Source organism: Pan paniscus, chromosome 2 (genome assembly GCF_029289425.2).
Source record: "Pan paniscus chromosome 2, NHGRI_mPanPan1-v2.0_pri, whole genome shotgun sequence".
In the NCBI taxonomy this organism is placed as follows: domain Eukaryota; kingdom Metazoa; phylum Chordata; class Mammalia; order Primates; family Hominidae; genus Pan; species Pan paniscus.
The window spans coordinates 134,191,207-134,205,787 of NC_085926.1; the positions used below are offsets into that span (position 1 = coordinate 134,191,207).

A 14,581-nucleotide genomic window follows, 5' to 3' on the forward strand; every position below is an offset into this window, starting at 1 on the left:
AGACGTGGTCCTGTCATGTATTACTCCTGAGACCTTGGGCCAGTCACTTAACTTTTAAACCTTCTTAATTTTTCTCATTTTACTCCCTCTGTTATGATGGGTAAATGAGGTAATGGAAGTGAAAGTGCTTTTTAAACTGTCAAGGACTGTAGGAATATTGCTTATTATGCTGTCAGAATTACTAACCCATGAGGAAAATCTGTCACATTAGAAGTAAAAGCAGGCCCGGGCCTGCCCTCAGATTAACAGATGGGTCAACATCTGCTTTCATGAAAGTACTACTTTGCCATTCTGTCTACTGTAAGTTCTGTCAAAGCAGTACCTGGGAACAAAACTGGCTGCTGGAAGACGTTACAACGTGAGCCTGTGGTTCTAGAAATGGTTGCCATGAGTTGTTTTATCCCCTGCTAATGGGAAGTGCTTTGGCTCTTGGGTGTTTGGGGGCTTTAATCAGCCTATTAAATATCTGGTCCTTTGTCTTCCATGAAGGTACCCAATCGTGATGGGGAGTGAAACCAGTGTTACTGCCTCCTGTTTTGAAAAGTGCACTCAGAACGTTTTCCAGAAAGCACTGGTATCGTGTGGATGTCGTTTTTTATATCAAGAACATTTGTCTCAATAAAAGATTTCTCTGCTGTCTCAGATCATGGACCAGGCCATAACGGTGGGGGCTCCAGTGATTGGGCTGAATGACTCTGGGGGAGCACGGATCCAAGAGGGAGTGGAGTCTTTGGCTGGCTATGCAGACATCTTTCTGGTGAGAAACTTGTTAATAGAGAATAAAAAAATACAGGGCTTAAGTTCTCTAAGCCATGGCCTGGCCAGAGCTTCTCCAACTCTCCTCATTGTTCTCTGCCGCATTGTGTCTGTTCTGTGGGTCCTTTCTGTGTCACTGGGGGTGGGATGAAGGGTAGATGAAAAGCAAGAGAGAGTGGGAAGAGAGGGTTTTCATTTTTTCTAACAGAGGGCCACTCACAGGGGAAATTACAGTTAAAGATCGTTCATAAGGGAAAAGCACTTGAAAATGTTTTTCTTTTTTTGAAAGCAAGGGAGAGGAAATATGAAAAGTTAAAATGAACTGATGTGCTTGAATTAGAAGTTTTAAAAAATGTAGCACCTTTTTTATTTTTTAGTTAAAACACTACAGGATTATTATATAAAGTCCAAGCGACAGTGCAAAGAAGAATGAAATCACCCCAGATCCTACCATTCAGAAACATTTGGCGAACCTCATTACTGATATCTCTTTGCTTATTTACAGACTGAAATTATGAGAGAAAGAAATGAAAAGAAACATAAAATAATGTGTTATGTGAAGTATAAAGGATATTTGTGAGAGATACAGTAAGAGGCTGGGATGAGGGAGAGAGATACTGCAGACAGAAACTGGCAACATTTCCAGGGAGAAGAAAGGAAGGAGACAGGCAGACATTGTTTTTAATCAGGCCAGCCACTCTTATCATCCCTGCTCTGCAGGCTTACTTCTGTGGATGGCTTGGCCTAAGCAGTTTAGGCCTGGAAGTCATTCCTGTTTAGAAACAAAAGAGCAGCCCTCAGAGACGTGGTGATAAACCACCACATTTTAGAGCTTGACTGGATTTTAGAATATCATCTAGTTGAATACATCTTTATGGGTCTGGAGGAGGTTTTTTTTTTTTTTTTTTGAGACAGAGTCTGGCTCTGTCTCCCAGGTTGGAGTGCAGTGGCCCGATCTCGGCTCACTTCAACCTCTGCCTCCTGGGCTCAAGCGATTCTCCTGCCTCAGCCTCCCGAGTGGCTGGGACTACGGGCGTCCGCCACCACGCCCAGCTAATTTTTGTATTTTTAGTAGAGACGGGGTTTCACCACATTAGCCAGGTTGGTCTCGAACTCCTGACCTTGTGATCCGCCCACCTCGGCCTCCTAAAGTGCTGGGATTACAGGTGTGAGCCACCGCGCCCAGCTGGTTTTTTTTTTTTTTTTTTTAATATTTATTTAGAGACAGGGTCTTGGTTGGCCAGGCTGGAATGCAGTGGCATGATCTCTGCCTACTGCAACCTCAGCCTCCTGGGCTCAAGCGATCATCCCACCTCAGTCTCCTGAATAGCTGGCACCACAGGCATGCACCACCACATCCAGTGAATTTTTTTTTGTATTTTTTTTATAGAGGCGGGGTTTTGCCATGCTGCGCAGGCTTATCTTGAACTTCTGGACTCAAGCGATTGGCCTGCGTTTGCCTCCCAAAGTGCCGGGATTACAGGAGTGAGTCACCACGCCTGGCTTTTAATTTTTGTTTTCAAGGGCTAGTCTTTACTTTCAGATCTTCATTGCTTAATTAATTGCTTACTAATGCTGCTTGTCATATTGATACCTCCACTCACTTATTCCTGCCTGTGTTATTTTTTGGTAACTTTTTATTTTGATAAAATTTCAAACTTCAGCCTGGGCACGGTGGCTCACACCTGCAATCTCAGCACTTTGAGAGGCCAAGGCAGGTAGATCTCTTGACGTCAGGAGTTCAAGACCAGCCTGGCCAACATGGTGAAATCCTGTCTCTATTAAAAATACAAAAATTAGCTGGGCATGGTGGCACATGCCTGTAATCCCAACTACTCAGGAGGCTGAGGTGGGACAACTGCTTGAACCTGGGAGACAGAGGTTACAGTGAGCCAAGATTGTGCCATTGCACTCCAACCTGGGTGACAGAGCAAGACTCTGTCTCAAAAAAAAAAAAAAAAATTCAAACTTCACAGAAAAATGACAAGAATAGTACGGGAATTCCTATATGTCCTTTTCCCAGATTCACCAGTTGTTTACATTTTCTCCATTTGTTCTGTTATTCTCTCTCCATATATACATATTTGCATGTTACATTTTTCTGAAATATTTGAGAATAAATTGGAGATACTATGTCTTCTTTACCTCCTAAGTTCTTCATTGGGTATTTCTAAAGAATAAGGATATTCTCTTAAATAACCAGAATACAGTAATAAAAATCAGGAAATTTAACATCGATTCATCGATGTTATTCTAATTCATTATCCTTATTCAGGACTTAAGTCCTTAATAGTGTGTGCTCTGGGCATGTGTGCACTTTCTATGTGCGCGCTCTCGCTCTTTCTGTCTCTGTCTCATATGTGTGTGTGTGTGTGTGTGTGTGTGTGTGTGTATATATATATATATATATATATATATATATATATATATATATATATATATGTTCCTCCTGGCCAGGATCCAATCCAGAATGAAGCATTGACTTTAGATGTTATCTCTTTTTAATCTTTTTTGATCTGGAGCAGTTCCTGTCTTTGTTCTCCATTATCTTGATATTTTAAAAAATAGCTTTGGCCAGGTGCGGTGGCTCACGCCTATGATCCCAGCACTTTGGGAGGCCGAGGCAGGTGGATCACGAGGTCAGGAGATCAAGACCGTCCTGGCTAACATGGTGAAACCCCATCTCTACTAAAAAAACAAAAAATTAGCCAGGTGTGGTGGCGGGCACCTGTAGTCCCAGCTACTTGGGAGGCTGAGGCAGGAGAACGGCATGAACCCGGGAGGCAGAGCTTGCAGTCAGCCAAGATTGCGCCACCACACTCTAGCCTGGGCGACAGAGCAAGACTCCGTCTCAAAAAAAAAAAAAAAAAAAAAAAAGCTTAATGCTTAATAGGGCCGGGCGTGGTGGCTCATGCCTGTGATCCCAGCACTTTGGGAGGCCGAGGTGGGTGGATCACTAGGTCAGGAGTTCAAGACCAGCCTGGCCAAGATGGTGAAACCCTGTCTCTACTAAAAATACAAAAATTAGCTGGGCGTGATGGCGAGCGCCTGTAATCCCAGCTACTCGGGAGGATGAGGCAGGGAATTGCTCGAACCTGAGAGGTGGAGGTTGCAGTGAACTGAGATCATGCCACTGCACTCCAGCCTGGGTGACAGAGCGAGACTCCATCTCAAAAAAGAAAAGTAGCTTTATTGAGATATAATTTACAAACCATAAAATCCACCCATTGTAAAAATATAATTCAGTAATTTTAAATTAATTTTTAGAGTTGTACAGCCATAATCTAGTTTTCAAACCTGCCACTCACTCCAAAAATACCTTCTTGCCTGTTTGCAGTCAGTTGCCACCTAACCACAGTCAATTCCTCACCCAATTTTCTTATTTTACAAATTTTTCCATCTGACTCCTTTCACTAAGCACCATGTTTTTTGAGGTTCATTTATATTGTAATATGTATCAGTTTGTTCCTTTTTATTGGTGAATAATATCTATCGAATATTTTACGTATTTTCAGCATTTACCAGTTGAAGGATATTTGGGTTGTTTCTAGTTCCTGGCTATCATGAGTAAATGCTACTGTGAACATTTGTGTATTACTTTGTGTGGATATATGTTTTCATAACCCTTGGATAGATAGGTACCTAAGAGTGGGATTGTAGGTTTTATGATAAGCTTGTTTATAACTTTTTAAGAAATTGCCAGATGGTTTTCCAAAACAACTAAACCATTTACATTACCATGAGCAATGTATTCAGGGTCGCAGGTTCTCCATATCTTTGTCGATACTTGGTATTGTCAGTCTTTTTTTTTTTTTTTTTTTTTTTGAGACAGAATCTCGCTCTGTCGCCCAGGCTGGAGTGCAGTGGTGCGATCTCGGCTCACTGCAAGCTCCACCTCCTGGGTTCACGCCATTCTCCTGCCTGAGCCTCCCGAGTAGCTGGGACTACAGGCACCTGCCATCACGCCCGGCTGATTTTTTGTATTTTTAGTAGAGACTGGGTTTCACCATGTTAGCTAGGATGGTCTCGATCTCCTGACCTCGTGATCTGCCCACTTCAGCCTCCCAAAGTGCTGGGATTACAGGTGTGAGCCACCATGCCCGGCCTTGGTTTTTTTTGTTTTTTTTTTTTTTTTTTTTTTTTTTGAGATGGTGTCTCACTCTGTGGCCCAGGCTGGAGTGCTATGGTGCAGTCTGGGCTCACTGTAACCTCTGCCTCTCAGGTTCAAGTGGTTGCCCTGCCTCTGCCTCCCGAGCAGCTGGGATTACAGGCATGTGCCACCATGGCTGGCTAATTTTGGTATTTTTAGTGGAGACAGGGTTTCACCATGTTGGCCAGGCTGGTCTTGAACTCCTGACTTCAAACGATCCATCTGCCTTGGCCTCCCAAAGTGCTGGGATTACAGGCGTGAGCCACCGCACCCAGCCAGTCTTTTTTTGAGACAGGGTCTCACTCTGTTGTTCAGGCTGGAGTACAGTGGCATGATCACAGCTCACTGCAGCCTCGACCTCCTGGGATCAAGCGATCCTCCTGCCTCAACCTCCCAAAGTGTTGGAATTACAGGCGTGAGCCACTGTGCCTGGTCCAGTCTTTTTGACTATAGCCATTTTAGTGGTGTGTAATGGTATCTCACTGTAGTTCTAGTTTGCATTTCTCAGATGACTAATCATGTTGAGCATCTTTATGTACATATTAGTCATTTGTAAACCTTCTTTGCTGAAATGTCTATTCAGATCTTTTGTCCATCTCGTAATTGGGTTTTTGAGTTGTAGGAGTTCTTCATATATTCTGGATACAAGTCCTTTATCATATATATGATTTGTAAGTATTTTCTCCCAGTCTGTGGCTTGTCTTTTCTTTCTTAGTGGTAGCTTTATTTTTATTTTTATTTTTTATTTTTTGAGACAGCCTCACCCTGTCTTCCAGGCTGGAGTTCAGTGGTGTGATCTTGGCTCACTGCAACCTCCACTTCCTGGGTTCAAGTGATTCTCGTGCCTCAGTCACCCAAGTAGCTGGGATTACAGGTGCGTGCCACCACGTCCAGCTAATTTCTTTGTATTTTTAGTAGAGATAGGGTTTCACCATGTTGCCCAGGCTGGTCTTGAACTCCTGAGCTCAGGTGATCTGCCTCCCTTGGCCTCTAAAAGTGCTGGGGTTACAGGCGTGAGCCAGCACACTCAGCCTATTTTAATTTTATTTTTTAGAGACAGGGTCTTGCTCTGTTGCCTGGGCTAGAGTGTGTTGGTGCAATCACAGCTCACTGCAGCCTTGAACTCTGGGCTCAAGCAATCCTCCTGCCTTAGCCTACGGAGTAGCTAGGACTATAGGCACACACTAGTACACCCAGCTAATTTTTAAAAAATTTCTTTTGTGTGTAGAGATGGGGTCTTACTACATTGCCCAGCCTGGTCTTGAACTCCTGGTCTCAAGCGATCTGCCTCAGCATCCCAAAGTGCAGGGATTACAAGCCACTGCCCCAAGCCTGTGGTGGCTTTTTTTTTTGAGCTAGGGTCTCACTCTGTCACCCAGGCTGAAGTGTAGTGGTGTAATCATGGCTCACTGCAGCCTGGACTTCCCGGGGTCAGGCAGTCCTCCTGCCTCATCCTCCTGAGTAGCTGAGACCACAGGCACATGCTACCACATCTGGCAGTTTTTTTTCATTATTTGTAGAGGGAAGGGTCCCACTATGATGCCCAGGCTGGTCTCAAACTTCTGGACTTAAACTATCCTCCTACCTCGGCTTCCTAGAGTGCTGGTGTTACTGGCATGAGCCAATGTGCCCAGCCTCTGGTGGCTTTTGAGGTGGAGAAGTTTTTAATTTTGAAGTCCAGTTTATCAAGTTTTCTTTTGTGGGTCATGCTTCTGTTGTCATATGTAAAAACTTGTAATACAAAGTCATGAAGATTTTGTTTTCTTCATGGAGTTTTTTTTGTAGGTTTGGCTCTTTTTTTTTTTTTTCTTTGAGATGGAGTTTCACTCTTGTCGCCCAGGATGGAGTGCAATGGCGCGATCTCACGGATTATGGGTGCCTGCCACCAAACCTGGCTTGTGTGTGTGTGTGTGTGTGTGTGTGTGTGTGTAGATATATATATATCTCTCTCTACATACACAAGTACATATAAGAGAGCCCAGCCAGCTTTCTTATAGTAGGTCTGTGATCCATTTTGAGTTAATTTTTGTATATGGTGTGACAGAAGAGTCTAACATCACTCTTGTCTCCCACCATTAATTGACATAACTATTCTTTCCCCATTGAATTGTCTTGACACATTGATAAAAATATCAGTTGATCATAAATGTAAGGGTTTGTTTCTGAACTCTCAGTTCTTCCATTGTTCTATGTCTGTCCTTAAAATAGAACCACACTGTCTTGATTACTATAGTTTATAGGAGTTTTGAAGTTGTGTAAAATCCTCCAACTTGGTTTTTTTTTTTTTTTTTTTTTTAGATGTAGTCTCGCTTTGTGGCCCAGGCTGGAGCACAGTGGCATGATCTCAGCTCACTGCAACCTCCACCTCCTGGGTTCAAGCGATTCTCCTGCCTCAGCCTCCCGAGTAGCTGGGATTACAGTCACGTGCCAGCACACCCAGCTAATTTTTGTATTTTTAGTGGAGATAGGGTTTCACCATGTTAGTCAGGCTGGTCTTGAACACCTGATCTCAGGTGATCCACCCGCCTCGGCCTCTGAAAATGCTGGGATTACAAGCGTGAGCCACCGCACCCAGCCCGATCAGCTCTTAACTCTATGAAAATGCCTGCTGAGATTTGATAGGAACTGCATTGAGTCTGTAGATGAATTTGGTGAGAATTTACATCCTAACATATTGAGTCTTCCACTCCACATAGATGGAATGTTTCTCTGTTTATGTAGCTCTTTACTTTGTCTCAGCAATATTTTGTAATTTGCAGCATACCTGTCTTGCACTTCTTTTGTTAAACTTATACCTAAAATATTTTACTCTGGCCAGGTGCAGTGGCTCACGCCTGTAATCCTAGCACTTGGGGAGGCCAAGGCAGGGGGATCACCTGAGGTCACGAGTTTGAGACTAGCCTGGCTAACATAGTGAAACCCTGTCTCTACTAAAAATACAAAAATTAGCCAGATGTTGTGGTGCATCCCTGTAATCCCAGCTACTCAGAAGGCTGAGGCAGGAGAATCGCTTGAATCCAGGAGGCGGAGGTTGCAGACTCCAGCCTGGGCGACGGAGCAAGACTCCGTCTCAAAACAAAACAAAATATTTTACTCTTTGTGATGCTATTTAGAATGGAATTATCTTGTTAATTTCCTATTTGGATTCTTTGCAAATGTGTAGAGATACAATTGATTTTCATATGTTGATCTTGTATACTGCTTTGCTGAGGTTGTGTATTAGCTTGAATGGGGGTGTGTGTGTATGTGTGTATTTCTTTGGATTTTGTATATACACAATCATGTCTTCTGCAAATAGAGGCAGTTTTACTTATTCCTTTCTAATCTGGATGCCTTTTATTTCTTTTTCTTGCTAATTGCTCTGCTTAGAACCTGTAGTACAATGTTAAGTAGAAGTGGTAAGAGTGGACATCCTTGGCCGGGTGCGGTGGCTCACGCCTGTGATCCCAGCACTTTGGGAGGCCGAGGTGGGCATATCACGAGGTCAGGAGATAGAGACCATCCTGGCTAACACGGTGAAACCCTGTCTTTACTAAAAATACAAAAAAATTAGCCGGGTGTGGTGGCGGGCGCCTGTAGTCCCAGCTACTCGGGAGGCTGAGGCAGGAGAATGCCGTGAACCCGGGAGGTGGAGCCTGTAGTGAGCCGAGATCGTGCTACTGCACTCCAGCCTGGGTGACAGAGTGAGACTCTGTCTCAAAAAAAAAAAAAAAAAAAAAAAGAGTGGACATCCTTGTCTTGTTCCTAATCTTAAGGAGAAAGCATTCATTCTTCACCATTAAGCATGATGTTAACTGGTGTGTTTTTTTCTTTGGACATTCTCTTGAAGGTTGAGGAAGTTCCTTTCTACTTCTAATTTTTTGAGTGTTTTTATCATGAAGGGTATTTAATATTGTCAAATTCTTTTTTCTGCATCTGTGAGATAATCATGTGTTTTTTGTTCTTTATTCTAATGATATGGTATGTAACATTACTGGTTTTTAGAATGTTAAACCAACCTTGTATTTCTGTGATAAATCCTACTTGGTCATGGTATATCATCCTTTTTTGGAAGGTGCTGGGCTCTGCCAGTATTTCCTTGAGTACTTTTGAATCAATATTAGTAAGAAACATTGACCTACAGTTAACTTGTGATTTTTTCTTTTGGTTTTGGTATTACAGTAATTCTCACCTCATAGAATGAGTTGGAAGGGTTGCCTCTGTGAGGTAGGTTCACTATGCACTGGTTATGAACTTTTCTGATTTTGGTAAGATAGAACACTCACACAAGTTACATGAAGTGCCCGGCCACATCTATTGTTTTTTGACATTTTTTTTTTTCCCGCTGTAGGCAGAGTCTTGCTCTGTTTCTCAGGCTGGAGTACAATGGCGCGATCTCAGCTCACTGCAGTCTCCACCTCGTGGGTTAAAGCAGTTCTCCTGTCTCAGCCTCCCGAGTAGCTGGGACTACAGGCACACGCCACTACACCCATCTAATTTTTGTATTTTTAGTAGAGACAGGCTTTCACCATATTGGTCAGGCTGGTCTCAAACTCCTGGCCTCAGGTGATCCACCTGCCTCGGCCTCCCAAATTACTGGGATTACAGGCATGAGCCCCTGCGCCCGGCTGTTTTTTGACTTTTTAATTATGGCCGTTTTTGTAGGAGTAAGGTGGTATCTCATTGTGGTTTTCATTTGCATTTTCCTGATAGTGATGTGAGCATTTTGTTTCATGTTTGTTGGCCATTTGTATATCTTCTTTTGAGAAATGTCTATTCATGTCCTTTGCCTACTTTTTGATGGGATTATTTTTTCTTGCTGATTTGAGTTCCTTGTAGATTCTGCATACTGGTCCTTTGTCAGGTGCATAGTTTGCAAATATTTTCTCCCGCTCTGTGAGTTGGCTCTTTGCTGATTATTTCTTTTGCTGTGCAGAAGCTTTTTAGTTTAATTAGGTCCCATTTATTTTTGTTTTTGTTGCATTAGCTTTTGGGGTCTTAGTCATGGATTTTTTGCCTGGGCCAGTGTTCAGAAGAGTTTTTCCAATGTTGCAGAATTTTTATGGTTTCAGGTCTTAGATTTAAGTCTTCGAAGTCTGGTAATGTGATGCCTTCAGATTTGTTCTTTTTGCTTAGTATTGCTTTGGCTATCTGGACTCTTTTTTGGTTCCATATAAATTTTAGGATTGTATTTTCTAGTTCTGTGAAAAATGATGATGGTAATGGTAGTGTTTTGATGGGAATTGCATTGAATCTGTAGATTGCTTTGGGCCATATGATCGTTTTCACAATATTGATTCTTACCTCCATGAGCATGAGATGTGTTTTCATTTGTTTGTGTCATGTATAGTTTCTTTCAGCAGTGTTTTGTAGTTTCACTTGTAGAGATCTTCACCTCCTTGGTTAGGTATATTCCTAGGTATTTTATTTTATTTTTTGCAGCTGTTGTAAAAGGAATTGAGTTCTTGATTTGATTGTCACTTTGGTTATTGTTGGTGTATAGCAGAGCTATTGATTTGTCTATATTAATTTTGTAATCTAAGACTTTACTGAATTCCTTTATCAGATCTAGGAGTCTTTTGGATGAGTCTCTAGAGTTTTCCAAGTATATATGATCATATCACTGATAAACAGTACTTGTTTGACTTCCTCTTTTCCAATTTGGATGCCCTTTATTTCTTTCTCTTGCCCAATTGCTCTGGCTAGGACTTCCAGTACTATGTTGAATAGAAGTGGTGAAAGTGGGCATCCTTGTCTTGTTCCAGTTTTCAGGGGGAATGCTTTCAACTTTTCCCCATTCATTACGATGTTGGCTGTGGGTTTATCATACATTGCTTTTACTATTTTGAAGTACATCCCTCCTATGCCTAGTTTGAGAGTTTTTTGTCATAAAGAGATGCTGGATTTTATTGCATGCTTTTTCTGCACCTATTGAGATGATCATATGGTTTTTGTTTTAAATTCTGTTTACGGGATGTATCACATTTATTGACTTGCATATGTTAAACCATCCCTGCATCTCTGGGATGAAACTCACTTGATCATGTTGTATTATCTTTTTGATGTGGGATTTGGTTAGCTAGTATTTTGTTGAGGATTTTTGCATCCATGTTTATCAGAGACACTGGTCTGTAGTTTTCTTTTTTTAATGTCATTTCCTGGCTTTGGTATTAGGGTGATACTGGCTTCATAGAATGATTTAGGAAGGATTCCCTCTTTCTCAATCTTTTGGAATAGTTTCAGTAGGATTGGTACCAATTCTTTGAATATCTAGTGGAATTCAACTGTGATCCATCTGGTCCTGGGCTTTTTTGTTGTTGGCAGTTTAAAATTACTGATTCAGTCTCACTGCTTGTTTTTGGTCTGTTCAGGGTTTCTGTTTCTTCCTGATTTAGAGGATTGTATGTTTCCACGAGTTTATCCATTTCCTCTAGATTTTCCAGTGTGTGTGTGTAAAGATGTTCATGTTGGTCTCGAGTGATCTTTTGTATTTCTATGATATTGGTTATAATATTTCCAGTTTCATTTTTAATTGAGCTTATTTGGATCTATTCTCTTCTTGGTTAGTCTAATGGTCGACCAATTTTGTTTATTTTTTCAAGGAACCAAGTTTTTGTTTTATTTTTTGCTTCAATTTCCTTTAGTTCTGCTCTGATCTTTGTTATTTCTTCTGCTGGCATTGGGTTTAGTTCGTACCTGTTTCTCTGGTTCATTGAGGTGAGACAGTAGATTGTCAGTTTGTGTTCTTTCAGACTTTTTGATGTATGTACTTAAAACTATGAACTTTCCTCTTAGCACTACTTTTGCCGTATCCCCAGAGGTTTTTATAACTGTGTCACTACTATCATTCATTTCAAATTTTAAAATTTTCATCTTGATTTATTGTTAACCCAGAAATTATTCAGGAGCAGATTATTTAATTTCCATGTATTTGTATAGTTTTGAGCATTTCTTTTGGAGTTGTTTCTAGTTTTGTTCCACTGTAGTCTGAGAAGATACTTGATATGATTTCAATTTTCTTAAATTTGTTGAGACTTGTTTTGTGGCCTGTCATACAGTCTATCTTGGAGAATGTTCCACGTGTTGAGGAGAAGAATGTATATTCTGCAGTTGTTTGGTAGAATGTTCTGTAAATATCTGTTAAGTCCATTTGTTCTAGTGTATACTTTAAGTCCATTGCTTCTTTGTTGAGTTTCTGTCTCAACAAAAAGAGTCTAGTGCTGTCAGTGGAGTATCGAAGTCCCCCATTTCACTTTGTTGCTATTTCATTTCCTAGGTCTAGTAGTAATTGTTTTATAAATCTGGGAGCTCCAGTATTAGGTGAATATGAATTCAGGATTATAATATCTTTTTGTTGGATTGTTCCTTTTATTATATAATGACCTTCTTTTTCTTTCTTTTTTTTTTTTTTTTTTTTTTTTTTACTGTTGTTGCTTTAAAGGTCTGTTTTGTCTGATATAAGAATAGCTACTTTGGGAGGCCAAGACGGGGAGATCACGAGGTCAGGAGATTGAGACCATCCTGGCTAACACGGTGAAACCCCGTCTCTACTGAAAATACAAAAAATTAGCTGGGTGTGGTGGCGGGTGCCTGTAGTCCCAGCTACTTGTGAGGCTGAGGCAGGAGAATGGCGTGAACCCGGGAGGCGGAGTTTGCAGTGAGCCGAGGTCGCGCCACTGCACTCCAGTCTGGGTGACAGAGGGAGACTCTGTCTCAAAAAAAAGAATAGCTAATTCTGCTTGCTTTTGGTTCCCATTTGCATGGGATATCTCTTTCCCCCCCTTTACCTTGAGGTTATATGAATCCTTATGTGTTAGATGACTCTCTTGAAGACAGCAGATATTTGGTTTGTGATTTTTTAAAAATCCATTCTGCCATTCTGTATCTTTAAGTGGATCATTTAGGCCATTTACGTTCAATATTAATATTGAGATGTGAGATACTGTTTTGTTTATCATTTTAGTTGTTACTTACTTTGTTTTTTTTTCATTGTGTTATTGTTTTATAGGCCTTGTGGGTTTTATCTTTCAAGAGGTTTTATTTTGGTGCATATTGAGCTTTTGTTTCAAGATGTAGAACTCTTCTGAAGAGTAATGCTGGTTTGGTAGTGGCAAATTCCCTCGGCATTTGTTTATCTGAAAATGGCTTTATCTCTCCTTCATTTAGGAAACTTAGTTTTGCTGGATGCAAAATTCTTGGGTGGCAGTTATTCTGTTTAAGGAGGCTAAAGATAGAACCCAATCCCTTCTAGCTTGTAAGGTTTCTGCTGAGAAATCTCTGTTAGTCTGATTGGTTTTCCTTTATAGGTTACCTGATGCTTTTGTCTCACAGCTCTTAGGATTCTTTCCTTCATGTTGACTTTAGATAGCCCGATGACTATGTGCCTTGGTGATAATCTTTTTGCAATGAATTTCCCTGGAGTTCTTTGAGCTTCTTGCATTTGGATATTGAAATCTCAGGCAAGGCCAGGGAAGTTTTCCTCAATGATTCTCTCAAATAAGTTTTCTAAACTTTTAGCCTTCTCTTCTCCCTCAGGACCACCAAGTATTTTTAGGTTTGGTTGTTTTACATAATCCCATATTTCTTGGAAGCTTTGTTCATTTCTTCTTTCTTTCTTTTTTTTTTTCTTTCTTGAGATAGGGTCTTACTCTGTTGCCCAGGCTGTAGTACAGTGTTGTGACCTTTGTCTCCTGGGCTCAAGCAATCCTCACACCTCTGCCTCCTGAGTAGCTGGGACTACAGGCACATGCCACCACTCCCGGCTAATTTTTATGTTTTTTTGTAGAGATGGAAATTTGCTATGTTGCTCAGGCTGGTCTCAAAGTCTGGGCTCAAGCAGTCCACCTGCCTTGCCCTCCCAAAGTGCTAGGATTATAGGCATGAGACACTGACCCCAGCCTATTTATTTCTGTTGATTCTTTTTTCTTTATTTTTGTCTGATTGGGTTAATTTGAAAGCCTTGTCTTGGAGCTCTGAAATTCATTCTTTTACTTGTTCTGGTCTATTGTTGAAACTTTCCATTGCATTTTGTATTTCCCTAAGTGTGTTTCATTTCCGGAAATTCTGATTGTTTTTTCTTTATGATATCTATGTAGAAAGTTTTTCCTTCATATTCTGAATTGTTTTTTAAGTTTTTTTTTTTATGTTGGTTTTCACCTTTCTATGGTGTCTCCTTGAGTAGCTTAATAATCAATGTACTGAATTATTTATCTGATTATTTCAAAGATTTCGTTTTAGTTTGGATCCATTGCTGGGGAGCTAGTGTGATCTTTCGGGGGTATGATAGAACCCTGTTTTGTCTTATACCAAAATTACTTTTCTGGTTCTTTCTCGTTTGTGTAGAGTATTTCTTCTAATTGTTCTTGAATTTATTTTTGATTTGGCTGTGGTTTTTTTAAGTTTCTTTTTCCTCTTCACTAAGGATGTGACTTTAGTGTTTATAGTTTATTATAGCCTAATGTGATTCTTAATGCTTTTAGGGTGAAGACTGTATGAGTTCCTTGGCTATAGAGAGTCTTTGTATGATGGCTTCTTTAGATGCTGGTTGTATTTATTTATTTATTTATTTATTTTTGTTGAGATGGCGTCTCGCTCTGTCACTCAGGCTGGAGTGCAGTGGCACAATCTTGGCTCACTGCAACTTCCACTTCCCGGGTTCAAGTGATTCTCCTGCCTTAGCTTCCCGAGTAGCTGGGA

At 40.9% G+C, this 14,581-nt stretch overlaps 1 protein-coding gene across 3 annotated transcripts in view; it reads left to right on the forward strand.

Moving 5' to 3' along the window:
* Positions 1 to 14,581, forward strand: part of PCCB (propionyl-CoA carboxylase subunit beta) — a 78,151-nt gene that overhangs the window by 9,841 nt on the left and 53,729 nt on the right. For 2 of the 3 annotated variants that reach the window (XM_003822494.4, XM_063602941.1), the window contains exon 5: positions 644 to 757. The exons of the other annotated variant lie outside the window; for it this stretch is intronic. In XM_003822494.4, the coding sequence (XP_003822542.1) occupies positions 644 to 757 (114 nt within the window). The remainder of the gene's footprint in view (positions 1 to 643; positions 758 to 14,581) is intronic. 3 annotated transcript variants of the gene reach the window in all.